Source organism: Centropristis striata, chromosome 20, assembly GCF_030273125.1.
Source record: "Centropristis striata isolate RG_2023a ecotype Rhode Island chromosome 20, C.striata_1.0, whole genome shotgun sequence".
Taxonomy (NCBI): Eukaryota; Metazoa; Chordata; class Actinopteri; order Perciformes; family Serranidae; genus Centropristis; species Centropristis striata.
The window spans coordinates 11,627,648-11,655,315 of record NC_081536.1 but is presented as its reverse complement, the minus strand read 5'-3'; the positions used below and the strand labels follow the sequence as shown (position 1 = coordinate 11,655,315).

Sequence of the window (27,668 nt, the reverse complement as noted above, 5' to 3'; positions counted from 1 at the left end):
AGAAGTTGTGAAACACCTCACCTCTCTAGCAAACTTAACAGCTTGTGAGGCTAAAGGATTAAGAAAGTCTTTTCACGTATTTGCTCTTGGTCACTAATGGCCGAAGCACACTTGCCATCTGACATTTTCAAAGTCTAATTCTTCCACTTTATTAAAGGGGTAGTTTGTATGAGGCACTTAACCTTAGTAAGTGTAGTACCTACAGGTGATGGCAGTTTGGAGAAGAAGGCAGGAAAACCGACACAGAAGCTGAGCAAAAATAAAATCAATATCAGTTCATGTGTATGCTATAATTAGAATATTTTCACAGCTTTACCTTTGGTCAGAAAGTGCTTTCCAACAGGGAGTTGAAGCCATTGTATGTTCTCTCCTCAAATTCAAAAGCATTTTTTGACAAAGACAGTAATTTTACTTAGCAGAGATTGAGAGATGCTGGTCTAGCAGTCCATTAGCTGGTTTAATTCCGAACTTACTCTTTTAAAGCACTGAAGACACACAATAACACAAACAATTTAACTATGTTTTTCCTTCTTCACAAAACCAATAATGGCCATAGCACTCTCGCCTACTAATAGACGTTAACAGTCCTTCCACTGTGTTATTACAGATGCAAAGTAAGGTAGAATATTTAATAGTGACAATCCGTATTATATTTTGGTGCTAGTTCTTGCAAATCAGTCCTGTTCTTTATGGCAAAAGTATGAAGTTCATTTTAGTAAAGAATATTCATGTTGTGAAATTTAAACCATCACACCGGAGCTGTGATTTTTCTCTCATATTTATCTCCTTATGTGAAAATAACTAACTGGAGTCCTCCTCCATTTACAGAAAAAGCTAAAGCATGTTAGTATTGGTTTCTTTGTATGTACGACACATGTAACCTGGTCAATATGTCAGGTTTTCTGTTGGACTTTGACAAATGTTCACTTATGCTGGGCGCTGGCTTTGATTTCTTAGGCACTTGAGCTTTTGTACCCTCTGAGCTCTCCTGTGGAACAGATCAGAGCTTTTTTCATGCTATGAGGCAGGAATTGTGTGATCAAGCTGCGAGGTGTTTCTTGTGTTGTCTGGCTCGTCTTGTATAGTTGTGATCATTAATCACACTCTGAAGAGGGAGACGAGACGGAGCTAGACAAGAGGTTGTTCATGTTCTTTCACTCGCACAAGTAATGGCTCAGCAAACTGAAAGGGAAGTGTGCATTCCTCTGGTGGACACCTGTGTCGAGTCTTTGTCAGTCATCAAACCCATGTCCTTCAACACTGAATGAAAGTGTCTCACAGACATTCAGCGCAATTGTTTTCTTGTCTGCTAAATCAGAAAAGATTTCTGAAAATAAAGAAAGAGCTTCTTTTTTTAATCAATTATGACTGGTGTGCTTTTTGTGTGTGTTACAGCTAGGGCTGTACAATATGGCCAAAATCTTCTATTCTGATAAACAACCCTGGTTCCAAAAAGTTTGGAAGCTGCGTAAAACGTAGATAAAATCGGAATACATCAAATAAAGAATTTACATATTTACAAAGAACAAAAGTTTCCCAGCTTGATCTTTAGATATCTTGCCTTTGCACTTAATTCAAATGAATGGATTATTTTTTTTAATTATTTTTTCGCCACATCCTAACTTTTTTGGAATCAGGGTTGTGGGTCATTTCATATTTTAATAATGATATACATCACAATACAGCATGTCTTCTGGTCATTAAATAAACAGTTAGATATGTAAAGAATTTTTTGGCCGTATTGCCCAACCCTATACGTACATCAAATGATCTGAGAAATTTTCACAAGCATGTGCTTGTTATTATCAATTTAGACAATATTATTGTGTATCACAATATCTTGATATATGATTTTTATCTAAATACAATTCAATTAAAAGACAATTATCATATTGAATTATCGCCCAGCCCTAGTTACAACTTTGACATAAGTACACATTTAGAAGAAAATGTTCTTGTTAATGTAAACCATTGCTCATTTTCAACTGATTTTGTCATGTGTTTTGCCCAGTGGAGCAGTTTTATCACTTTTTTATTATGTGGTATTTCTCAAAGCTTACTCATGTAAGTATGACACCAAACAAAGAGCCGGTGGTTTGGTATGAGCCTGAATAATCTGCCCATTGCATGAAAACAAAAACAGCAGTTACCCTTGAAAGTTTGTGAGTCAGAAAACACCTCTCCCTTGTTATACTAGATGTTGAAAATTCAGGCTATTTCAAATGCTGAGGTATATTATATTAAAAGTTCTAGTGGGAAATCAGTACTGTATTTCATCCAAATTATCCTCATGCTCAATACAAGGTGTTATTTTTTAAGTGCTGCTTTCTTTCCTCTCCAGAAAATTGGAAAGGAAGTATCAGCGTCTCCAGTGACACCTGTGTAAAGGAAGTGTTGCTCTTCAGCACATATTGTCCTCTTTCACATCACTGACTGTCTCAGATAGAATTTATCAACTTAGAAATCAGAGTAAAGGCAGTCACAGTCCCATATATTGATTCAATATTACTGATATGACACAACTTTACCTTGAGCAGCCACTGTGTGTTGTTCTCCATGGTGATCTCCAGTTGTTCCAGCCTCTGAGCCGACTCCTCGTTGTCCACAGGTCCATCCTCTTGAACTGGATAGTTGTAGTTGCTGCTCTGGGTTTGGCAGTTTTCCTGCTCGGGCAGCAGAAAGGTGTAGCTGCACGGCCCGTTTTGAATCTGATATTGTCTCTTTCCCACGGCACTGTATCCTGTCCCCAGACCAAGGCAGAAACTTAAAACTAGTAAGTCAAGATTCAGCATCTTCACAGGAGCTATTTAACTTAAAAATAAAGTTTGTAAACAGATCTTAGCCTCCTATTAATGCCTGGATGTCTTTCCCAAACAGCATCCAAGTGTCCTCTTGAGGTTCTGCAGATTCCTTTTATTACGTCTCAGTGGTAGGAGGAGAAAAAGCCATCAGGAATTAGAGGTAGTGTGTCATTCCTTTTCAGCAACCGGTGCCAGACTGCATGTGCTCGTTTTGCATCAAGCACCCAACCACTTGCTTGGGCTGCCCGAGGCCTCTGTGATTAGCTAACTTTTAGTTGAAACCACTCCCCCCTCACTGTGGCCAGTTACTGTGAAGAGCACTGAAGTGGAGATTCCTTTCAATACACACTCACTTAACAACACAGAGGAGCAGATGCACACACGTTCCACTATATCCTCTGTAATACCCACATGTTTTTTTCTTCTCTAGTTGAACAGCTACTCAGGATGCAGCTGTCCAGCCTCAGCACACTCTGTGATAGTAGCAGTGTCCATCCCATTCATTGAAAAATGTTTCCTGGCCTACAACAAACACTTTGAATGGGAGAATCGGAAGAAAATCCTTCTTTTAAATGACATCACTCCTGCTCTTCCCACGTATTCCCCTACTTTGTTTTTATAAGAATCTAAATATCCAGTATCGTGTATCATAAATTAATATATTATTAGAATGATCAAGGCAAAATCTACTTTCCCTTTTTCCCAAGACTTTTAAGACACATTAACTTTATTTCACAAGTTCATGATGTTATAAAACAGTCCAAAATTCCCAGATCTTCCTTTGGTTCTCAGAGCCCATAAAGGCACATATCATCTGTTATTGATACAAACTCAAGTTGCCACTTGATGACCTCTGACCACAAAATAGTCATTGCTTTTTTTTCTTCAGGGTAGATTTATTCAAGATTTATAAGAAATGTACTTGGCAGATCTCTTTCTGAGTTGTTTGTTGTTTTGTTTTTTCTTTCAAGAAATTCAATTTTGTAAGTGTTAGGCTTCCTTTTTAGATAAGAGAATTTGTCAGTGTGGGTGTTTTTTTGTATCCTGTCCCAAACTTTAATGTCTGCGATCCCACACAGAGAAACTATTTCACATAATCTGTAGTGTGAGTAATTGTGAATGCTATAAATGATCAGACTTAACACTAATACAGATTCTCAAAAAAGACTTATAAAAGCCAGCGTTGTCATTCTTAAGCATGCTCTGACGTTAAAAAGGCTGCAGTATTTTTCAGACATCCTACATGAACAACATGCTTGAAATGCTTGAGTTAGTCACTTGTTTATCTGTGGCTGAAAGAAAAATTGATTTTCAGTAGATAATAGTTCTGAAATGGATTCATTCCTGGGTTTTGGTTTCTAGAAAACCAGGGAACTGGCTCCCCATAATAAAATACAACAGCCATATACAACCTCTACCTGTTATAATGACTATCGTTCAGGACATAAGTGGAAAGGTTTGGGTCTTTTCCCCTAATTGTAGCATTAGTTTTTGCTGTCTCTCTGTCGTGTCACAGTGGGGAACAGAGAGCAGGTGCGTAGTGCATGAAAGGCATTGACATAGGAGGATGTTTTGTCCTATACTGTAGGAATGTGCCTCCATCAAAGACTCTCCTATTGATTTGTTAGCTTCACTCTTTATTTCCCCTAACAGTAAAGTATTTGAAAACATGCAGACCATCTTTTAAAGTATGGAAAAAGGTAGTCGATAGATTGAGCTTTATATTGTGTGCTGAAGAGTCATTTTGCCTTGGCATAACCACATTTCAGTGCACCATTTTCCATTTTTGACAGGAAAGCCTTACATTCACCCTCTGCAGTTGGATAGAAATACCGAAACAGAATTGTAGGAAGTGGGCTGATGTAATAGTTACTGTATAAGGGAAATGCAACATATTTAAGGCACATTACCGAAGAGGAAGGAGTTGTTGTCATTCCAAAAACACCGACTTTTTCAGGTGTTCAGGCTGAATCACTCAAAATTGAATGGCAAAAGCACCACAAGCAGACAATGTAACTTCTGCTGAACTATAAAACACACTCTGTCTTTCATAATACATGGATGTTAATTTATTCGTGCCCAGTATTGGTTGTAATAGAGCTGCACAAGCTATCTGCCTCTTTGTTTTGCACAATAAGAAAAATGTAACTGTACATTAGGGGCTGCAGAGATATTGATTGGGTTTTCAGCAAGCCTTTCCCATGTGAAAAATAAATAGACTTTTGCTGGCATTTTACAATGCAACTCATCTATGTTGTAACAATCATCAGAGAAAGCTTGTTACTGGCATATCTATGACCCGTCCTCTAGAGATTTGAGACATTCAGACTGTGATAATGACAAATGCATCAAACACAACTTGCAGCTAGTGTACGGACGAATATTAAGTACAGAGATGTGGGTTGTGGAAAATCTATCTTTAATGCAGCAGTATACTAGGTATTAATTCAAATTATGCAAATCCAAACTGCTGTTTAAAAGACAGCAGAAAGTAAATGTCATTGTTCTAACATGAAATTGATTAGATAATCTTAATTGTAGTGCTGTTTGTCAATATATGTTGTTTTGGTGTGAGTGTTTTTTGGCACTTTGAGCACCACGTGCCAAGTACCACTATAGACAATATTCCCATGAACGTCAATTTAATTAGCACTTAGTTGTGAGTGTTGAGCTTCACACTCACATGGTGGTAATTAAATTATTGTCCATGGGAGTATTCTGGAGTGTGTAGACTCCCTTTATGCCTCTTTTTTTGTTGTTTCCCCTCTTTTAAAGCCTCTTTTCTCACATTATAGACCTTCCATAGTCTCCAATCATTCCCTTTAAAGTGCACAATGTGGGTTAATGTTAACCTGACCCTGTCTTTGAACCCTCTGACCAATCCGTGATTACTTGACGTAAAGTGAAACCTGTGTGAACATTGACAAAAGACTAAAAGCCTTAAAGCTTGTTTCCTGGCATTCAACTTTAGAGCAGATTGCCCCCTTCAGTTTAGCAACTGACCCTTGCTGGATACAGAGCAGGCCCGTAGCAAACACTTCGAGGATCACTCACCAAACCCAAAAAGAAACGGAAGTTTAAGAGACTCACATACTCTCATTTAGTCAGACCAAGCAGACAATACTTCATGAATGATGTGGGCTGCAGAAATAAAACCAGACACATAAGTTGTCATTGCAGCTCACTTCAATGCTACTCAGAGTTCAGCAGTGAGTGAGGAGTTATTTTGGTTAATATCATTCTGATGGATTTGTAGTAATTTCAATTGAAAAATGATCAGGCTGCCTTGAAGTTGTAGGTAAACTAAAATAGTTATGACTATTTGTTTAATGCTTGTAGTTATAATGTAATTTTTCTGCAAAAGACTGTAGTAAGCATAGCAATGACTAAAGCTAGTTACCATGAAAATGGTCTTTAATGCATTTAATCTTTCACTAGTTGCTGTGTTTCATGTGCCTAATAGCCAAACTCTTGCAGCTTCTACTGTGTCACAAGCAGCCACCTTCAGGACAGTTTCAGTACTGACTCAGCTTCAAATGTGTTGCTACAAATAAGGTTCTTCTGGGTTAAAGTGAACATGTGATTTGTTCATTTATTGTTTATTTATCAGGGACAGCAAACATTAATCAACACATTTTATCATGTAAATTTTAATTTGGACAGGCCAGGGTAACTGTTTTCCCCTGTCTCTAGTCCTAAAGCTAAACTAACCAAGCTTCTATCAGTATATAGCACACAGACACAAAAAGTGGCGGCACAAAAAAACAACAAAAAAGTATTGGGTTTTTTTTTTTCAAATGTCAAACTGAAGTTGATCAGCTTCTGTGTCACTGTGTCCTGGTTGTTCCTCTCTGAAAACAGTTAATTTGCTCCATTTGCTCATTTTCTCATTTTCTGTTCTCAGATCTGTCGTCTGCAGAGGCACTTGTCTGCTGGGGAGCACCAGCAGGACCTTTTCCAAGGCCAGCCAGCCATGTTTGTGTCCCGGCACTCCCAGCCACCCACTCAGAGTCTGGTGGAGCTGATCCAGCTCTGTGGAGGAACCATCTGCAAAACCGTGCGGCAGGCAGGCATCTGCATCGGGAAATACAGCGGCAGGAGACCAGAGGGGAGCAGGATCCTGTCTGAGCAGTGGGTGCTGGGTAAGGTATTTTACTGCCAGCTCTGTGTTAAAAGTTACTCCTTTATTCCGCTACCATTAACTGTTTCTATCATTGTTTGTGGGATTTCTTTTCAGATAGTATCACACGTTTGAAGCGGCTGTCATATGATGACTACAACTTGGAGTGAAAGCTGTGATCTTATTTTGGACAGTACCTGGTCACACACCTTACAGTGTTCCTCGTGTGCAGGTTTATCATCTTGCTCGTGACCAGAGGCTTTACATAAATCCTCTGAAAAATTCAGTTTTTCAAAGAACTTTAGTCCCTGGTTACCATGGAAACCTGTTACTCTGAGAACTATAAACTATTCAACAATGCTTCAAGTTACTGTGAAACATTAAAGACTTATTGCATTTAGATCCTTTATTATTTCCTTTTTTTTGTATTTAACAAAAAGACATGTGATTGAACTTTGAGATTTTTTATATAACAATGTGATCTTAAAAATATTTACTGAGCCAGTTTAACACTCTAATAAAGATCATACACTGTATCATTATAGGTATGTTTTGTGATTTTATTGTTAATAAATACTTTGCAAATTCTTTTGATATTGATCATTTTCTTATGTTCTTTTATGTATTTTTCTGATTTTCCAGGTGTTATTGAAATTTAATTTAGGCGAGTTAATTTAACTGTTTTCTCACAGTCATAAATGAAACACCCTTTGGGGAATAATGTCTTGGTTTTGACGCAGCACAGTGGTTTGATGGATCAATCTGTCAAAAGTCTGCAATGCAGTGTCACTGGGTGACAGACGGCAAACGAATAAGATGATGTATCACCTCTTGTACTCACACTTGTCATATTTAAGCAGCAGAGATGGAAAATAACAAATTGAATCAACTACTATAATTCTTTACTTTAAATGTATGCCAATCTTACTTTAGAGGATTAACTGTTTTGACATATACACCACTGTTACCTTTTCTCAGTGGTGAAATGTAATACAATACATTTACTCAAACACTGTACCCAATTACAATTTTGAGGTATTTGTACTTGATAATTTCCAATTTATGCCACTTGATATACTTCTACTCCACTATATTTCAGAGGTACATATTGTACTATTTACTCCATTTATTTCAAAGCTTTAGTTACTAGTTACTTTGCTGATTTAGATCATTAATACATATAAATCAACAAATCACTATCATGTACTATGGTATATTGAGCCATCCAGCAGTATATAAAGTTATTAGAATAACATGAACACAGTGATGCATCACTAATGTTTATATGTATGATGCTGAAATTGACCATTCTGCATATTGAGTACTTTTACTTTTGGTACTTTGAGCATGTTTTTTTGCTAATACTTTTGACTTTTACATGTAACAGAATCGCTACACTATGGTTCTACTACTATTACTGAAGTAAAAGCTCTTCTCCTACCACTGCTGTTTAATACATGCATGTTAGGCTCATAAGGTATAAAGCAAAAAAAGATAAAGAACAGTGAGTTGCCAAGTAGATGAAGAAATTACTTTTATCTTCTATCCCTTTTTAGCTGACATTTACTTGCCTCTTTGCCTTTGCACTCAACTTTTGGAGCCACTTTATCAGGCCAAGCCCACTATAATAAAGAGCTTTTATATAATTTTACTCCAGGTCAGCACAATATGGCTGATAGCATACTGAGCAACACCCTCTGTAATCTCCCCACCTTCACTGCAAACATTACTAACATTACTAATTACTTACTTGGATTTCAAAATATTATACAATTGGAAGTAGGTAGGGTATTATGTGCTATGCATGGATGTGAAATAAAGTACATGTACTTACGTTTTCTCTAAATTACAACAAAGCATGAGAAACTATCAAGCAGCATACAGTATGTATTTTAAATGAGCTTCACCTTCACCAGCTGCAACATAAAAGTGATGAGTACATAAGTGCATCGTTCATTATAATCCAATACTATATCAGTATATTTTGAAGGTAATACTTAAGTACTTTTCACTTAAGTAAAAACTGAAATAAGATAAGATGAGATAAGATAAAACTTTATTAATCGCTGAGGAAATGCCTGTGACAAGTTGCCCAAAAGTAAAATAATATACAGCAAAATAAGAACACAATCTGATAATTAAATACAAAATATGATTACCAAAAATATATTATTAACAAAAAATAATTGCACTAGGAAGTAATATTCTACATGGAGAAGTAAACATCAGTTTATATAAAATTATAATAAAATAAAAAATACAAGACTTGCAACGTTTTTATAAACTGTGGTTTTAGTTATTTTACTTAAGTAAAAGCTCAGAGTACTTTTTCCACCACTTGTTTTATGTAATTTGTGCAATATAGTGGAAAGGCACGCAAACCCTAAAGGGGGAAAAAAACATACTGTATAAAATAGAAGGGAAAAAAGCGTTATAGCCCTTTAATTATAGAATGCATAATACGCTCCGCCCATTGGCTGGACTCTACTACGTCTTCTGACCAATCAGCTTTGCCGATGTTACATTACGTAGGCATTACGTGAGGAGGCGTGTGTGACATTTGCTGCAAGAAGCTAGTTTATGAAGAGCTAGTAGCCGGATAAAGAAGAAGAATTAGGGAAGAAAAGAGATAATATTTTGCATTTTAGCCACTCAGCTGACGTTTGCGTTACACTTTGTAATCGTATTCGCATCAGAGAAGACAGTTTATATCAAATGTAGCGTAAGGTAAAACTTCCTGTATTGCTAAATAGTAGGCTAACGCTCTTTTTTAATCTCAACTTATAAATGTTCGGGTTGACGTGGTTTTCTAGTTTGCTCTAATGAAATGATGATTCTTATCAGTTAACTCCAGTTATTTTTTTATTTTTTTTCTATTGCACTATGTGTTATCGTTAGCGATTAAGCCGACTTGGCTAACTGCCTTTTGCACACAAGGTTAAAATTAGCTTTAGCCAGCTAGCTCCTCACTCCCCTCTCTGCTGCAGCTTTTACACTTTCTTATGCTGACTTGTCAGGACAGGTGTGCTGAAAGTAGGCCATGTGTGTTGTGGGATAGATAGGATCTGCAACTTAATCATACTGGTCAGAGAGTAAGTCCTACAGTCTACTTCAGGGATTTTTTGTTACTTTAGTGGAGTCAGAGGTGGGACCATGCTGCTCTCCTTGGTTGTGCACACATACTCGCTGCGGTACTGGTTTCCAGCCACGATCATGCTGGGAACAGCCCCAGCTTATCTGCTGTCATGGGGGGCTTGGCGCTTGCTGTCAACTGTCTTACCAGCGAGGATGTATCACAAGCTGGACGACCGACTGTACTCCATGTACCAGAGTATGGTCCTGTTCTTCTTTGAAAACTACACAGGAGTTGAGGTGAGTGGTCCTTAATTTACTGCATGTTAACGTGCAATTTGCCTGTTAAGTCGCGTGTGACCATCATGTTTGGAAATCTGTTTATCAAGAATGGACAACTCTACACACTTATCTAGTCTAATGATAGAAATACAAGGACACAGTTATAAGTGACATATGCATGACTGGCTGAGCCTGCAGGCTTTAAACTTGCAATTAATATTTCATGCACAACCCATGCAGGACTGTGAATTTCTGCAAGTGTCTGCAATTGTTGTTAACCTCAAGATGTAAAGTGAAACCAGACACAGAGGCTAATAAACAAGTTCTTGAACAACTAGATGAACTGGATGCATTCTTTGCGCTTTAATTGCCACTCCTTGTATGCTTGGTATTTTTGTACGTTAAAGTTCGCTGGAAAAAAATCCATTGATGGTGTTGTAGGTAGTAAACTGTCATCCCTGGTATTATGTGTTATTGTGTAACAAACTGTCCCACCAACTGGAGGCTACATGAATAGATTAGAATGAAGCTTTTTAATGAATCATCTTGGCTGCAGCAGTCCATGCTGGTTTAGTTTTTGCAAAAGTGGGCAAAATCAGTATGAACTGGCGCCAAATCCCAGATGGAGTTTAAATAATTTGACAACAAAATAAAAACAAATCTTTATCTCAATGTAAAATAAGTTTACAAACTCGCTAATACATTTAACCTGCATTCTTTCTTTTCTTCTGTAGGTTGTTATATATGGAGATATACCAAAGAACAAAGAGAATGTGATCTACCTGTCTAATCACCAGTGCACAGGTAATACATTTGGATTTTAAAATTTCGGTCAAGAGTAAAGCACCGGTTGAAGCAAATATCTAATATCTACCAATGGCTTTCTTTGTAGCGGACTGGATCATTGCTGACATGCTCGCCATCAGGCAGAGCGCTCTCGGACATGTCAGATACGTCCTTAAAGATGGACTCAAGTGGCTCCCACTGTACGGATGGTATTTCGCTCAGGTAATGCACCTGTGTGAGTATTTGAATGTCATTCTGTAAATTACAGATGTAGAGACATGAATGCAACTTGAATCACATTCCTCACAGCTGTTCTCATTTGATTATCTTTCTGTTTTAGCATGGAGGAGCTTATGTGAAACGAAGTGCAAAGTTTAATGAAAAAGCAATGAAGAAGAAGCTACTCACTCTGACTCAATCTGGAGCACCGGTAAGTTTGAGCACTTTATAAATGCTTTATGTCTAAATTAGCCTGTTGACTACATGCACACATATTCTGAAAGGTTGAGACACTGTCTGTGGTCATGTCTTCCTACTTGTCAGAAGGATGTTGATGTGAATAGTTTTTTAGTTTGTACAAGCAGAACATCTGATGACGCCAATGAAATGAGAAGGATAATCGGTTATTGGAGGCAGTAGGGTTCACTTGCAGTGTGTGTTATTGTGTTGAAAGGGCTTGTTTTTAATCACTTTTAGGGGATTTTGGGATTAGTTAGTGTGTGTGTGTGTGTGTGTGTGTGTGTGTGTGTGTGTGTGTGTGTGTGTGTGTGTGTGTGTGTGTGTAATAAGTGGTCCTGATGAAATTACACTATGAATGGTCTATTGTTAAGATATGGAAGTTAAAGTAAACCTAATCAGTTGTCATAAACAATGTTATTAAAGTTAACTGTAACATTGAACTGTTGATTCATAAGCATTCTTAAATTTCAGAAGGGTAACACCTTGCAATAATTGTTGGTCTGGAGTTAAACATAGACATGTTTTTTTAAATGTTGGAAAGAGGAAGTGATACAGCAGTAGGGTCTACATCACCACAAACTCATTTTTCATTTCAGTTTTTTGAAATTTTAAAGAACAAGGTAATAAAAACTGTCTACTTCAGAGGGAAACTTCAGAGTTTGGTTTCCATGTTTCTTGGTCAAAAATCCTGTCAGCATTAGAAGTTGGAGTTTTGGACAGTGCAATAAAAACCAAATACTGAAGAGGCTTTGATTTCAAGTGTTTTTCTCCCCACAGATGTACCTTGTCATCTTCCCAGAAGGAACTCGGTATAATCCAGAGCTCAAGAATGTTATCGCTGACAGTCAGGCTTTTGCTACGAAAGAAGGTACTGGCATTTCCGCAGCCATTTACTGCTGTACTGTTGCATACTAATTCAGCACAGCCCCCCTCAGTTCGTAAAACAGCTGACAAAGTTTTGTTGTGTGACCTGTGATCACCATGCAAGCTACTGTTTGACCAATGAACATCACATGAGTACAGATTTTTTTATTTTTTTAAATCTTGATTTCAAAGTTTTCAGGTTAAATCAATGCTGTTTATAATTATATTATAATAGTGAAAATTAGATCTGGTCTGTTGGACAATTTTGGTCATGCCTTTTTGTTACATAATGAATTAGTAGAGTGTTATAAACATAAAAACCTCTATTCATTTTTAATCATTTGATAACTGGTGTGATGCCAAGAATCAACCACCAATACTGCTTATTAAATATTCCAGCTGGTGCAGCTCAAAGTTTTGAGGACAAAATGCACTTGCTGCTGGTCGAGAAGAGAAAATGTATTGCTCACAAAGAATCTGATTGAAAGAGATGTCTCTTTTGGTTATTTTAGCAGCATGAGGAAGTGAAATTAACCGATTTTAAATGGTGATTTTAGTATGTATGGCTTTACAATTATACAGCTAAATACATTTTGTTGCATCAACATGACTACTATGATGCTGTTGACTTTAGGTGCACTCACAAACTGCATCCATTCTGCAGAGATTAAGCCTATCTCTGGACCACAGCTCTGAATATCACCTTCCCCCATTAATCCAAATAAATCGCTCTGGAGAGCCGACATGTGCACATGACATTATCTGCTATTAGTGAGGTATTAGTGAACAGAGGGTGGTGCCACATCAACAGAGGAACAACAGACTGTGCAGTAACTGACCAAAACACAAGCATTCACATAAAGCTCACCTCCCGCCATTAATCTATTTTTCCATATTATTTATTTGCCTTAAGGTATTTTGGAGGGGATCTGAGACATTATTTTGACAGTGGACAGGAAATGAAAGGACAGATGTGGAGATGTCATATAACAAAGGTTCCAAGCCTTTGGCTAGCATCTTCCTTAGTCTGATATGGCATGATTCATACTCACTCATATCACTCATATATCCTGTATTTAATCAGGTAATCTGATTGAATAAATAACACATTATTTGTGATCCTCTCCATAGGTCTGGCGATCCTGAAGCACACACTTACACCCAGGATGAAGGCCTCTCATATAGCCCTGGAGTCCATGAGGCACCACCTGGACGGTGTGTATGACATCACAGTGGCCTACGAGGGAACGCTGGACGTCTCCGGAAAAAGGAAACCTGCGCCATCAATGCCGGGTAAGCAGACAGTGACTCTCAGTTCAGCATTTTCATAAAGAAGACGGAGATGGTTCGTTTTCAACAGTTTCCTCAATGTGATCTGTACCTGGATATTTTTGTCTTTAACGGTCTTGTCTTTAACCCTCTGAACCCCAGGCAGTTTCAGGACATTTTTACTCACTGTGATCTTGTTTTTCATCTCAATAAATATGTCCTGCTCCTCGGGAAACGGGACAATCATGGCTAGGAGAAGGGATAACTCAAAAATGTCTCAGTATAACACCGTTATAATGCCATAAATCATGAATTTGAATTTCTTCACCAATTTATTTTACAATGATCAGAATAAAATGGAATCTGGAAAAACAACTTGTGATACATTTTAAGCTATTTACATTTTAGCAACCTCTCTTGTCCTCTCCTCTCTGTTCTGTGTGAACAGCGTAAGTGATTTTGATTTAAATAAAGCTATTAAAAGGTCAGAATTTGTCATTTTTACCAATTGAATCATTTATCACACAAAATTCTCTTCAAGGATAGTCAAAAGTGAAAAAATCTGGCGATAAATTCTGTTTTATACCTTCTTGCTACATGATACATGGTGTAATTTTGGTCATTTAAAAAGAATAATTTATTAATTCAAACCATGACATTTCAAACGCACCGGAAGGTTGTGGAGTTCAGAGGGTTAAAAACCTAATTTGTGTAAGCTGATACAGGACGTGCACATTTGTAAATGCAAGCCCAACTATAGGGGAGAGAGTTTGCCAGGACAGGCACAGGGTAGAAAAGTCTCCCTAGTCGACTACAGGATGATCTGCTGAGTCATCACTCCTCTCCTGTTGTAGTATTCATAGTAGCAGACAGTAGTGTGGTGGCTGTTTACACCTGGCATTGAAATGCGACTTTTATCTGGATTTCCTTTGTGGATAAGAAAGGTGTTAACTCACGAGAGAGGCTGTTGTGATCTGAATGCAATCTGACCGGCCAGACCACATCTGGAGGTGGAGCCCAGCTAAGTGTGAATGCAGTCTGTACAGCTGTAAAATCTCTTCCCATGCAAAAATTATTTAAAAATGAATAAGGCCAGTCCATGGCATTGCTTTCCTTGACCTGAAATGTGTCATGCTCGTTGACAAACTAATTTACATATTGAGATTCAATCACAGTGCAGGCAGAATCAACATAATGAGAACACTCATCAATACCGCGTGTGAATGCAAAGGTCCATGGACCTGATTAAAATTTTTAATAACTGATGGAAATACCAGATATTGATGCAGGAGATGTTGTTTGTTGATTTGCATCATAGAGATAAAAAGCAGCATTTCAACACCGGATATAAAAGCTGTTAGACTATGAGTGAACAGCAGCTGCCTCTATCTTCTGTGGATCAGTGTATCCATAGACACACAGGCGCTGCGTCATCAGTCCTGCAACATTGTGTACAGCACCTCTGTAATTAATCACACAACAAACATTACCTATTAACAGCCGCGTCTTCCTGTAAACAGCATGACTCTGGAGTTTTTGATTACTCGCTCTTCCCGGTTGTGCGACGAGCTCCGTTTGAATGATAATATAAAACAACATCCCGTTTCAGTCAGGAATAAACATTCATGTGTTTCTAGCAAACAGCGGAGAGAATAGAAAAGCATTCCTCTCATCATCACGCACTTCCTGGTCCCATGTGGCGAAGGTGACTTTTGTGATTACACAAGGAAGTGGAAGTGACTCGAGGCTGGCTTCACACTGAGTCCAAACTCATTTCTGATGAATGTTTATCATCAGTACGAACAGTTTAAATCATTTCAACTTACTGTGATGGAACGATGTTGGAGTACGGGTCCGAGTACAGATTACAATTTATCTCCGTTTGCTGATATAATGCCTTCGAATATATTTAATCTCTCGCTGTAAGTCATCATAGAAAATGAGGATTGATTTCAAGCAAAATACTTAATTGATTATTGAACATGTTAACAATCAATAGCCAGCTAATCATTAGGAAAGGACACAACATAAAGTGCACATATTTCTGTAAAAACAGTATGTTTAAACTACTGATTTGGCCTGTAACTGAATAGGTTTGTGAAAAACTAGAATAGCACATAGACATCGCAGACCTCTGACGGGCCAAAGGTGCATTCATGAGCTCCTCGGATCCCATTTGTAATTCCTGGATTATTGTGTTTATTAGCTTTAAGTCGTAATGTGAAAAACAACTTGTACTGTGAAGTGTTTTATTGTTCAGAGCATTTAAACAACATGTTTATAGTTGTTTCCAGTATTTGTGTGACATTGAAAAGCAAAAGGAAACGGATCAAGTGAGCCATTAAATGCATGCCTGTGTTGTTGTTCCAACATGTGGAGGCATTCACATGACTTTTTCCTAATTCAAGTTATGTTTCTGATTATTCCGACATCGCATGACCGTAGCACAAATACCTTATCTTGCAGTGCTAACGGGAAAATAATTTGTGTATCTGCCCCGTGATTCCATGTTACACACCAAGTTTCATGAAAATTGGACCAGTAGTTTTCTTGTAATCCTGCTGACCGACAAGCCGAAACATGACCTCCATGGTGGAGGTAAAACACAGTTTAAATTCTAATAACAAGATAATGCAGTGCTCCTACTCTATTTTGTTGCTTTGCATGAATGGTCAGACAAGTTCAAAATAATAAATGGAGCAAATTATGCTGCACAGCAACAAAACCCGATTGAGGCGATTGTTATGAGTAAAGGTCTGCAGCTCAGCGGCGATGTTTTCTTCCTGTTATGTGCTTACATGTTCTCTGAATGAATGAGCTCCCTGAACCTGTTTACTAGCAGTTTGATCTCCTCTTTGTTTGCAGACGACTCAAGATATTATTTTCATCTTTTACTAGAGTTTATCAAAAGGATTTAGGTCAGGTGATAATGTTTGTGGCTCCAGAGCAAAGAGCTGATTTCCGTCCTTTATGCCAGGACGTTGTTTTTAAAGTGTGTTTTGGAACATTGGTCTGCTCGAACAAACATGACCTGCAATTGAGGCTCAGATCGTAGTCCCTTCTTTGGCTTCTTCATGTGTGTTCTTGTAAAAAAATCAATCGTGTGTATCTATCCTGCTGAGCCTCGGTCCACTATAATCAGCACTGACAACTCAATGAAAAAAGGTTAAAGTGGCACAAATTGTGTCTGAAGGTCGATTTTTAAATCTGTGCAGCAGCTTATTGAGTCGCTCTCTCCGCCACTGAAGCAATCTTTCGCCACTGACTTCGATCAAGTTTCCTCTTTTGGCCGCAGAGCCAGGTTTCCTGATAATATTGCGTGTTGTGGAAACAGGAACTTCAAGGTCTCTGGGGATACATGTGTAGCCTTGAGCGTTCACACTTGGTTACATTTTTATGTCTGACCTTCTCAGACACTTTTCTTTCTTTGCTCGTTGCTCTGACAGTTTAATTTTAACCTCACACTGAATATTTGAAACATTTATTTTAGAAACATTTATAATGAGATGCAGAAACGAGAAGGCTTTTATCTCATTGTATAAAAAAATGTATATGCAGTTGCAACTGAAAATTCAGTATTATTTCAGATATTAAATTGGACTTGACTTGATTTAGACTCCTTTTGATTTCATTATGAGGTCTGGGTATTGATCTGATGCTGTCTCACTCTGAGAATCAGTCATCTAACTGAGTTTGGCCAACACTCTGTCATTGTCACCTCATGTTGGTTTTAAGTGCTCACTCTACGTGCCGTTTTGCTGAAAGGCTTTTCCTGTTTTTGTTTAGCCTCTTTATTTTTTTGTGTTTGACAGAATTCCTGTGCAAAGAATGTCCCCGAGTCCACATACACTTTGACCGCGTGGACATAAAGGAAATTCCTTCAGAGCCACTGTTTTTCCGCAGGTGGCTGCATGAGCGGTTTGAAATCAAGGACCGGTAAGTGTGTGTGGGTGGAACAATTAATCATCATGAAATTGCATGTTATTAAATTAATACTTCATCAATGTTTTAAAATGTTTTGCTTCCGCACACCAACAGTGTCAAGGACAGATATTCATCCTAGCTTCGAAAAAAACCTTGGAGCTTATCCTGAAAATCTGTTTATGTGCTGTTCCCTTTTGTATAAACTAGTGATTTTCACACTGAGTTGGAGGTAAATAACACAGGCGAAACATTTAGTCAGTCATGTTCTAGATAATATTTCTTAAAGCTGATTTTGTTATAGGTTTATCAGATGTTTTTAATCATAGATACTCTGAGAGCTGAAATGGTTGCTGTAATTATTGTGAAATTTAAAGGTATTATTTGAACAAATTCACATGTATTCATCACTTTATATTCCTATTGTAGGAACAGATTGCAACATAACTTAAATACTGAGACTCCCCAGACTTTCTCAGTTGCCTTTAATGGCCTCTGGGCTAATTTCTTTAAAAAGGTCTTACAATATAAGAAAAGCTGTAAAGGACTCTGGATGGGTTTGATGGGAAAATTCAAAGGCTGTGATTGATATCTGGACTGTTGCTCGGACAAAACAAGACATTTGAAGTCAACTTGGTAAACTGTTGCCCCTTTCAGACTGTGACGTTTCACCTGCAATCTGAATACGCCAGAGGCTTAAAAATACTGCTGCCACCTATTGTACACAGACTGCACGCTTATTGTGCACATACTGCACGCTTATTGTACACATACTGTACACATACTGCACGTTATTGTACACATACTGCTTGCTTATTGTACACATACTGCACGCTTATTTATACACATACTGCACGCTTATTGTACACATACTGTACACATACTGCACGTTATTGTACACATACTGCTTGCTTATTGTACACATACTGCACGCTTATTGTAGACATACTGCACGCTTATTGTACGCATACTGCACGCTTATTGTACGCATACTGCACGCTTATTGTAGACATAATGCTTGCTTATTGTAGACATACTGCACGCTTATTGTACGCATACTGCACGCTTGTACACATACTGCACGCTTATTGTACGCATACTGCACGCTTATTGTACACATACTGCACACTTATTGTAGACATAATGCTTGCTTATTGTAGACATACTGCACGCTTATTGTACGCATACTGCACGCTTGTACACATACTGCACGCTTTTTGTGCACATACTGCACGCTTATTGTACACATACTGCTTGCTTATTGTAGACATACTGCACGCTTATTGTACGCATACTGCACGCTTGTACACATACTGCACGCTTATTGTACGCATACTGCACGCTTGTTGTACACATACTGCACACTTATTGTACGCATACTGCACACCTATTCTACACATACTGCACACTTATTGTACACATACTGCACACTTATTGTACACATACTGTACACTTATTGTACACATACTGTACACATACTGCACACTTATTGTACACATACTGCGCGTTTATTGTACACACACTGCGCACTTATTGTAATGCCGGCAGAGCTACTTACGTCACTTTTACAATTTGTTGCTCAATTAAGAAAATAATCAGTAGATTACATGTCATTTCCTAAACTCCTAAGGTCCCTTTACAGATCAGGTCAGAATCACTGATAAAGGCTGCTAAATGACATGTAATGTAATGTAATTACATTTTCTTTAATTATAGTTGTTGGGTTGCATCTATTCTGGATTGACGGGTATTCTACTGAGCCCAACCCCCAAAAAAGACTGTGTGATTGAGGTGTAGTTTTTGTGCTGCAACAGCTGTAAAAATCCTGATGTGAACTTTTGTCAGTCAGATTTTCGCAGTGTTCTGTTTCCTTGTGCTTTTCTAAGACGGGCTGAATTCCTAAGAGAGTTATCTGTCTTTTCAAAGGCTGCTGACGGATTTCTACGAGTCGAAGGATGAAGACAAAACATGCAAGTTCCCCGGAGGAGGCAAACATTCTCCTCTGAACCTTTCTAAAACCCTCCCATCAGTGATTATCTTGGGGGGACTGACACTGCCATTACTGCTGACGGAGAACGGCAGGAAACTGTACGTGAGAACCTGGGTGTACGGGACACTGCTGGGTTGGCTGTGGGTAAACGCTTTTCCTTAACGAACAGGGCAGAGGCTGCCACGATGAGACGCACAAAAGACATGGGGAGAGACATTGCCATTTTTCCTGTATCGCAACAACACAAGGTGTGTTCCAGATGCAGAGCAGTGTCTGATAAGAGGCTCAGAGATTTACCCTACATGTCTGGCTCACTGATGACCTTGAGCTGAAAGCTGAACGGAGATACAGAGAAATGTTAAGCTTTTTGTGCTACTTGTTCCCTCGCGTTGTTTGGATTTGCAGCCTGATATGATGAGAAAACGAGAGGATTTGGTGAGAAATGTTCTCAAAAATACCCCTTGTTATTTACTATGTAATAAAAAAACAACTATATACTTATCTTAAAATAATCCCCCCTTCATCAAATTTAGCCAAATTAGTACTCATGCATGCACATGTCATCAAACATTGGCCCAAATAAAAGCTCTTATATGACATATTTTTTTGAGAACCAAAGTTCTCTCAAATCATTTAATGATCATGTTCAGCTGCTGTTTGTAGCTGACACAGTACACCAGCTGACTGATGATAGATCATTAATTATTAAAGTGCACTGACGCATTGACATTGGTTCTACTGTTATTTATGCCAAGTCCATGTCAGGCGGTTTATGCACTTTGCTCATTTAAAGTGATGTTTTTACATTAGTAGAACAAAATAAATAGCATGCAGTCCTCTATAGGGGCTCATAAACATGACACCAGCTGCATTGTTTACCATAATTATTCATATTCATCACTTTGTTATTTGTACTGATAATGAATGTAGCTGTAAAAACTCTTATGCATACCTGAAGGACTAATTTTCTTTTTTCCCCTGACACCCACGATCTTAAAGGGATATTTCTGTTTTTTAAGTGGGGTTGTAGGTTTTTGTCCATAGTTGGTGTATTGCTTACAGAAGATGTAACCCTGTTTGCTTGCAGGGTAGTTGAGATATTTACTGGTATGCACAGGGGTCGCAGCAAGAACATCAGTATCACTTTTAGTGTACGCCATATTTAGAATTTTTTCACCGCCTTACCTTACTGTCAGACTCTTTCTTGGCCTCCAGTTTCCATAGAAGTTCTTCTCTTTCAGCCGTTCAGTCTACCTCTGCAAAAGTTCTGCTCCTGTATACTCCGATTTCATAAACGTACCCTCATGTCTCCACAGCATCGTTGAGCTGATATGCAGATTAATACAGTGAGCGGCACAGTAGCGCTTATGAGAAGGAATGTGGAAGTTCCACTGTTGAAAAAAGTAGTGCCAAAAGAAAGGTGATCTGACAGCAAGGTAAAGTGGTGAAATTATTCTAAGAATGAGGAGCAATAGGTAGCTAACATGTATTTTGCTGCTGCCCCTATCCACAGCAGTACATTGCTTTGCTTTTTCGTTGGTACTCCTGTCTGCTTCTCCGAACTGGGGTCATGCTGATCGCCATCTCCTGTAGATAATACACTGAACATGGAGAAGTGCCTCATACAAGACCACTCCAAAAATCCAAAACATCCCTTTCATTTAATAATATTAATATTCTTGAAAACCTCAATTTATTGTCTGTTTTTAAGTCTTTGTCGCTATAAACTGGCAGAAGCCACGGTGAGCTCATATGGAGGAGTGCATGTTAAAAAAATGTTCTACCAATACTATTGCTTTAACCTCAAAATGTCAAGAATTGCCAAAACCTGGTGTATTAAACATAATTTTCTACATGTATTTTAAGTTGAGCAATACTTGTTTAAAGCCTGCCTGGGTGACAGCAAAGGAACCTAATGTCTTTGTCCTTTTTTCTCCTTTTTTGGCTTAAATGCATTATAATTTGATTTTTTATATATATATATATCTATATATATAAAATTATATTCACATTTCCATAACTTTTATATGCATTTGTTACTTTGAATACCATGTTACAGCTCACATGAAAGTATCTACCTAGCAAAAAGCTGACAAAGCCATTTTAACAGTATATCACAGGTTCCTGTGCACTTAAGCCATTTGTATTATAAATGTCACTGTATTGTGAAATGCACTGTTTGTCCATTGCTGTTTACTGTAATGAAACCATTGCATTTTCCATGAGTCACTTTACATGATTGCTGTCTCGTCTTCGTCTAGAGTTAGTCTGAGATATGTTTTCCTCATGTGAATGGTACAGTAAGTCTCATAGTTTTTACATGTCGCTCCAATACCTCACTTGAATAATCCTTCCTTGTTATTAAATGACTCTTGTCAGCCATTTTATAGTCATTTTTATCCTGACAAGGTCAGACTGTAACTCATCAGGAAAAACTCTGTGTAGACAGTATTTAAATGCCAACTGATTTTGGAAATGTGTGCCTTCTCTTTGGAGGAGTTGGTCCTCAGCGCTCTCTCAGAGGGCCACAGCAGCTCTTTTCCACCAGGTGACTGCATGGGAACGCTCTGCTGGAGCTGCTGCTCACTGCAGCATGTGGTCACATTGTCTACGGTTCATAGTGGCTTATTTTGCTTGAAGAATGCATTGATTTACACTTTTTGAGGACTATTATAAAATGATGATGAAACCTTTAATGTATGTAAGTTCTGGAAATGGGATCAGAGTAAAATAAAGTGGTTTTCTTTGGGGAGAGTCGAGTTTCTCTCTTGTCTAACTTCCCTAAAAACTGATTATCAACATGACATTAACATTAATTCGTTGATTATTGAAATACTTGTACTCAGTCACAGATATAGATGCTAAAGTGTAACATACCAATGGCACAACGATTTACTGCTGGAATTAGGCTGATTATTACAAAAGTAATGTACAACTTAAGTATTTTTGTTTTCTGGTACTTAATACTCCACTACATCTCTGAGGCAATTATTGTACTTTTACTTCTGCTACATTTAGCTGACATCTACTTACTACTTACTGTGCCAGTTCAGATCATCAATGCTAAATATAATCAATAAGTGATAACACTTTCAATGAAGCAAATGTCTGTAATGCACTAGAAACATACTTATAATTAATTATAATCTGCTTACAGCGTTGTATAATTATAGTTATAACAATTCAAACAACATAGCTTATAAGGTCGTGTTTCATAATACTTCATAATCACTGGTCCCTTTGTTTATTGTTTATGCAAGCCCATGTCTACAATGAATTATGCACATACCTATAATGTGTTCTAGGATTAATTAGGCGTTTGTGCATCCTTGGTTGTGCACACCTGCAATATATTGTCTTCCTCTTGCTCTGAAGTGTCTAACAATCCCCACTGAAATAGTTAGGGCCCGAGCAGGCAACGACCTGCGAGGTCCCTATTGTATTTCGAATTATTATTTTTTTCTTCCCAAATGATCGCATTTTTCACTGCCTGAACATACCCAAAAACTCATGAAACTTTAAATATAAGTCACACCTGGCGAAATATTTTATAATCTATTGTCATCCTGAATTTCCACTACAAGGTGGCGCTATAATAAAGGAAAGTGCGTTTTGGCTAATAACTCCCACATACTTTATCGCACATTCAAAAACCTTATATCCACGCATTCACTGAGTTGTGCTGAATCTCGTGATATAGGCCACACCCATTTTCGCTTGGAATTTTTTTTCACAAATTTGCGAAATGTCGTAAACCTACTTTTTCGAACTCCTCCTAGGCAATTTCATCGTTTTGCACCAAACTTTGCACACAGCATATATGGACCCTCATAACAAAAAGTTATTAAAAGAATTTTGATAACCCAAAGAATAATCAAGTTATTAAATAACAACTTCCTGCAGGTGGCGCTATTATCAACACAAAACACGAAGTGTTGCATATTTCCACATTGGTGTGTCTGAATGACATGAAACTCAGGTTACTACTTCCCTATGAGCCCCTGAGGCTCTGTGCAAAATTTTGGCCGATGACCACTAGGTGGCGCTCTTTAAATTGAAGTATTTTATATCTCCAAATCGGTTGGTCGGATTAACACCAAACTTGGTATACTTATTGTCAATGCCCTCCTGAGGATAACCCTTGAAGGTTTTTATTGATCGGCCCCTAGGTGGCGCTCTGCAGTCTAATTTAATATTTGGCACTCTGCCCAGACCATAAGACTTAAGGCAATGAAATTGATTATCATTATCATGTTTTTTATCTCTTTATCTATGATATTTACTTTATTTGTACCCAGAGGTAGATTTTGTTTGCAGTATAGAGTCCTCATACACACACACACAAGAGGCACATATCATACATCATTCAACTTAAGACAGTGGGAGTTAAGAAATGGCAAGTTAAATAAAAAAATTAAGAATAATAAAATTAAGTTAAAAATTCTTAAAAGTTCTTACAGGTCCAGACTATACTTAGATATTGATGTGAACTAAAATATGAATAGCAAAAAAAAAAAGAAGACAGAAAAATAAACAAAATAAAACAGCAAAATAAAATAAAACTTGTTTAGGCTGTAAAAACGTAGATAAAGGTTAAAATGTACATATAGAAATAGGAAATTAATACATAAAAGCAACAATAAATAAACACCTGTGCAAAGCATAGCAGGAACAAAACTGTTTTTGTGTCTTTTTGTTCTACACCTAGTGATTGTAAACCTACACCCAGAGGGGAGGAGCTGAAACTCTGTGTGCAATGGATGGGAACTGTCATTTAAAATTGAACCAGTAATGCGCTGTAATTGTTTTGTGTACAAGGTCTCCACGTTGAGCTGTGGCTCACCAATCAGTCTGCTAGACCACTTTACTATTTGGTTGGAGTTTTTACTCCAACCAAATAGTACACAAACTCTCCCTTTAATCCTCATACAGTGTCTGAAGGAGGACTCTTAACTGATATGTATAAGTTAGAAGAGGCAGGTAGCAATGGTGGAAAGTAACTATGTACATTTACTCAAGTACTGGACTTAAAGTACAATTTTGAGGTACTTTTATGTACATTTTATGTAGCTTTATACTTCTACTCCACTACATTTTGAGGCATATATTGTACTTTTTACTCCTCTACATTTAGTTGACAGCTTAAGTTACTTTACAGGTCAAGATTTAATTTTTTTTTATTTTTATTATTTATTTATTTTTATTATTTATTTATTTTTTATTTTTATTTTTTAATACATTTTTTTAAATTAATTAATTAATTTATTTTTTTTATTTTTTTTATTATTTTTTTAATTATTTTTCCCCTGTGCTTCTGCGCATGCGCGGGTTTTCGACGCTTCTGCGCATGTGCGGCTCCGTGGCGCTTCTGCGCATGTGCGGCCCCGTGGCGCTTCTGCGCATGTGCGGCCCCGTGGCTCTTCTGCGCATGTGCGGCCCCGTGGCGCTTCTGCGCATGTGCGGCCCCGTGGCGCTTCTGCGCATGTGCGGCCTGGTGGCTCTTCTGCGCATGTGCGGCCCTGTGGCGCTTCTGCGCATGTGCAGCCCCGTGGCGCTTCTGCGCATGTGCGGCCCAGTGGCTCTTCTGCGCATGTGCGGCCCCGTGGCTCTTCTGCGCATGTGCGGCCCCGTGGCGCTTCTGCGCATGTGCGGCCCCGTGGCGCTTCTGCGCATGTGCGGCCCCGTGGCGCTTCTGCGCATGTGCGACCCCGTGGCGCTTCTGCGCATGCGCTAAAAGTCCGCACATGCGCAGAAGCGCTCAAAGGCTGCGCATGCGCAGAAGAGCCACGAGGCCGCACATGCGCAGAAGCGCCACGGGGCCGCACATGCGCAGAAGCGCCACGGGGCCGCACATGCGCAGAAGCGCCACGGGAAAATAAAGGGAAAAAATAATTAAAAAATAATTAAAAAAATAATTAAAAAAATAATAAAAAATAAAATAAATTAAAAAAAATAATAAATAAATAATAAAATAAAAAAAACGAAAAAATAAAAATAAAAAAATTCAAAAAGATTAAAAAAAATAAATAAATAAACAAAAAAACCCAAACATTTTAAATCTTGACCTGAAAAGTAACTTAAGCTGTCAACTAAATGTAGAGGAGTAAAAAGTACAATATATGCCTCAAAATGTAGTGGAGTAGAAATATAAAGTACCTACATAAAAGTACCTCAAAATTGTACTTTAAGTACAGTACTTGAGTAAATGTACATAGTTACTTTCCACCATTGCTACCTGCCTCTTCTAACTTATACATATCAGTTAAGAGTCCTCCTTCAGACACTGTATGAGGATTAAAGGGAGAGTTTGTGCATTATTATACAAAACTTGGTACAATTATTGTCAATGCCCTCCTGAGGATAACCCTTTAAGGTTTTATTGATCGGCCCCTAGGTGGCACTGTGATGGCAGTTTAATTTCATATTCGGTACCGTGGCCACACTATAACACTTAAGGCAATGAAATTCATAGGGGTGGTATAGACTGGCCCCTGTAACGCACACACCCCGACGGCAGCATGCCCCGACACGCGTGTACTGCGAGGGCCCGTTCAGTACTGCTTGCAGTCCTAGTTATATAATGTTTTTGGTAGAAAACTGAAGAATTCTGGCTTTCAGAGAATGATATTTGCAGAAGAGACAAAGCCATTTTACAGAGTCATTTATTTTAGAGTAGTTGGACTCAGTATTTAAATATAAGACCATACTTTCTAAGATTGGGACTAAACAATACATTCACAGATGAATAAAGCAATTTCAGTCCAAAACTTAACTGAATAAAAAATAAATGAGCAATGGACTTGGCCTGGAAATATTAAACTGTGTAGGGAAACATTGCATAAATGGCATTTATTGAAAATTTAACATGTTTTTTAAAGCATTTAATTAGGAACAATAATATATTAATCTCTGGTTATTTGTGTTTTGTCTAACCTTTATCAAACATATTAAAATAACAACAGTATTACCGATATTAAACACATCTAACAATAACTGCAAGCAGCATACTCTAATAAACAGCATAGAGTTAATAAATTAATATAGATTGAATCAATATATAACACAAATAATTCTGAGTCTTAAGGAATTCCTCTTTCTCAAATTGATGAATTAATCAGTGAATTACGAGAAAATAGTCGTAAATATTTAATTAATTACGAGAATAAAGTCGAAAATATTGTCGTAATGAATTCAATATTTTCGACTTTATTCTCGTAATTATTTTTTTTTCTAAATGTGCTCCCAAACTCCGCCGTAATATATTTATATACATATAGTAGAAAAATATCAAAATATGTAGAGTCAAAAATATACAGTCTGTACGAAGTTTAGGGACTGAAAGAAAATACCACAGATATTTGAGCATTTAAAAAAAAGAAACATACATAATATATTAATTTTACGGGTAACTATTACGTTCTTGTACATAACTTCTCAAAAAAAAGATTTGATTTTGAGGTGGATCAATGTTCTTTTTGTAATAGTAAAAGTGAAACCCTGGAACATCTGTTTTTCTTATGCCCTATCGCAAAATGTTTTTGGTGTAACATTAAAAGTTGGATTTCTTTAAAAATGTATAATGTGCCGCCATTTGAATTAGATCATATTTTTTATATGGATAATTTTGACTTATGTGTTTCAGACCCCATAAACATAATAATACTTTGGGGTAAATATCATATTCATTGTGCAAAGTGGAGAAATTCTAAACCTTCCTTCTCTGGTTTTATTCATGAATTTAAATTATTTTTCTTATCCCTTAAAAAGGTAAAAAAAAAAAAAAAAAAGCAAATAAGCCATTAAATTAAGTTTGGACTTTGCCCGTCTCCTGATGTTCTGAATTATAACTTATTTTTATTTTATTATTTTTCTGTTCCGTTTTTTTGTACTAAATGCCTGATAATGTGTGTCTTTTTGCTTCTTGAATCCCCTAATCTTTTATTTTGCACTTGTATTGTACACAACTTTCATTTGTATTATTATTACTATTATTATCCTCGTTGAGAGTTTGTATTTTCAATTGTTCAATAAAAAACAAAAAAAAATTACGTTCTTCAACACTACTTTCCCACTTTATCAGAAGTCAGGGAATACAACACGAATC

At 37.5% G+C, this 27,668-nt stretch overlaps 2 protein-coding genes across 3 annotated transcripts in view; both read left to right on the top strand.

The window, feature by feature from the left end:
* The window catches only part of mcph1 (microcephalin 1), a 30,855-nt gene extending 23,346 nt beyond the window's left edge, over positions 1-7,509 (top strand). Inside the window, exons 14-17 of one of the 2 annotated variants that reach the window (XM_059359348.1) lie at positions 2,609-2,773; positions 2,878-2,961; positions 6,706-6,943; positions 7,039-7,509. In XM_059359348.1, coding sequence (XP_059215331.1) covers positions 2,609-2,773; positions 2,878-2,961; positions 6,706-6,943; positions 7,039-7,091 — 540 coding nt within the window. In that variant the 3' untranslated portion in view covers positions 7,092-7,509. The remainder of the gene's footprint in view (positions 1-2,608; positions 2,774-2,877; positions 2,962-6,705; positions 6,944-7,038) is intronic. The other variant, XM_059359349.1, reaches the window with a different exon arrangement.
* Positions 7,510-9,460: 1,951 nt separating this feature from the next.
* On the top strand, positions 9,461-22,312 carry agpat5 (1-acylglycerol-3-phosphate O-acyltransferase 5 (lysophosphatidic acid acyltransferase, epsilon)). The gene is made up of 8 exons (XM_059359634.1): positions 9,461-10,293; positions 11,010-11,079; positions 11,168-11,283; positions 11,402-11,491; positions 12,298-12,388; positions 13,516-13,677; positions 17,466-17,589; positions 19,501-22,312. The coding sequence occupies exons 1-8, from the start codon at positions 10,075-10,077 to the stop codon at positions 19,724-19,726; spliced, it is 1,098 nt and encodes a 365-aa protein (XP_059215617.1). The 5' UTR covers positions 9,461-10,074; the 3' UTR covers positions 19,727-22,312.
* Positions 22,313-27,668: the final 5,356 nt, after the last annotated feature.

Excerpts from the sequence above, each read along its gene's own strand:
- agpat5 (XM_059359634.1), top strand. The coding sequence starts at position 10,075 with ATGCTGCTCTCCTTGGTTGTGCACACATACTCGCTGCGGTACTGGTTT. Across the intron at positions 10,294-11,009 it reads AAAACTACACAGGAGTTGAG|GTTGTTATATATGGAGATAT; the intron begins GTGAGTGGTCCT and ends TTTCTTCTGTAG. Across the intron at positions 11,492-12,297 it reads TGACTCAATCTGGAGCACCG|ATGTACCTTGTCATCTTCCC; the intron begins GTAAGTTTGAGC and ends TTCTCCCCACAG.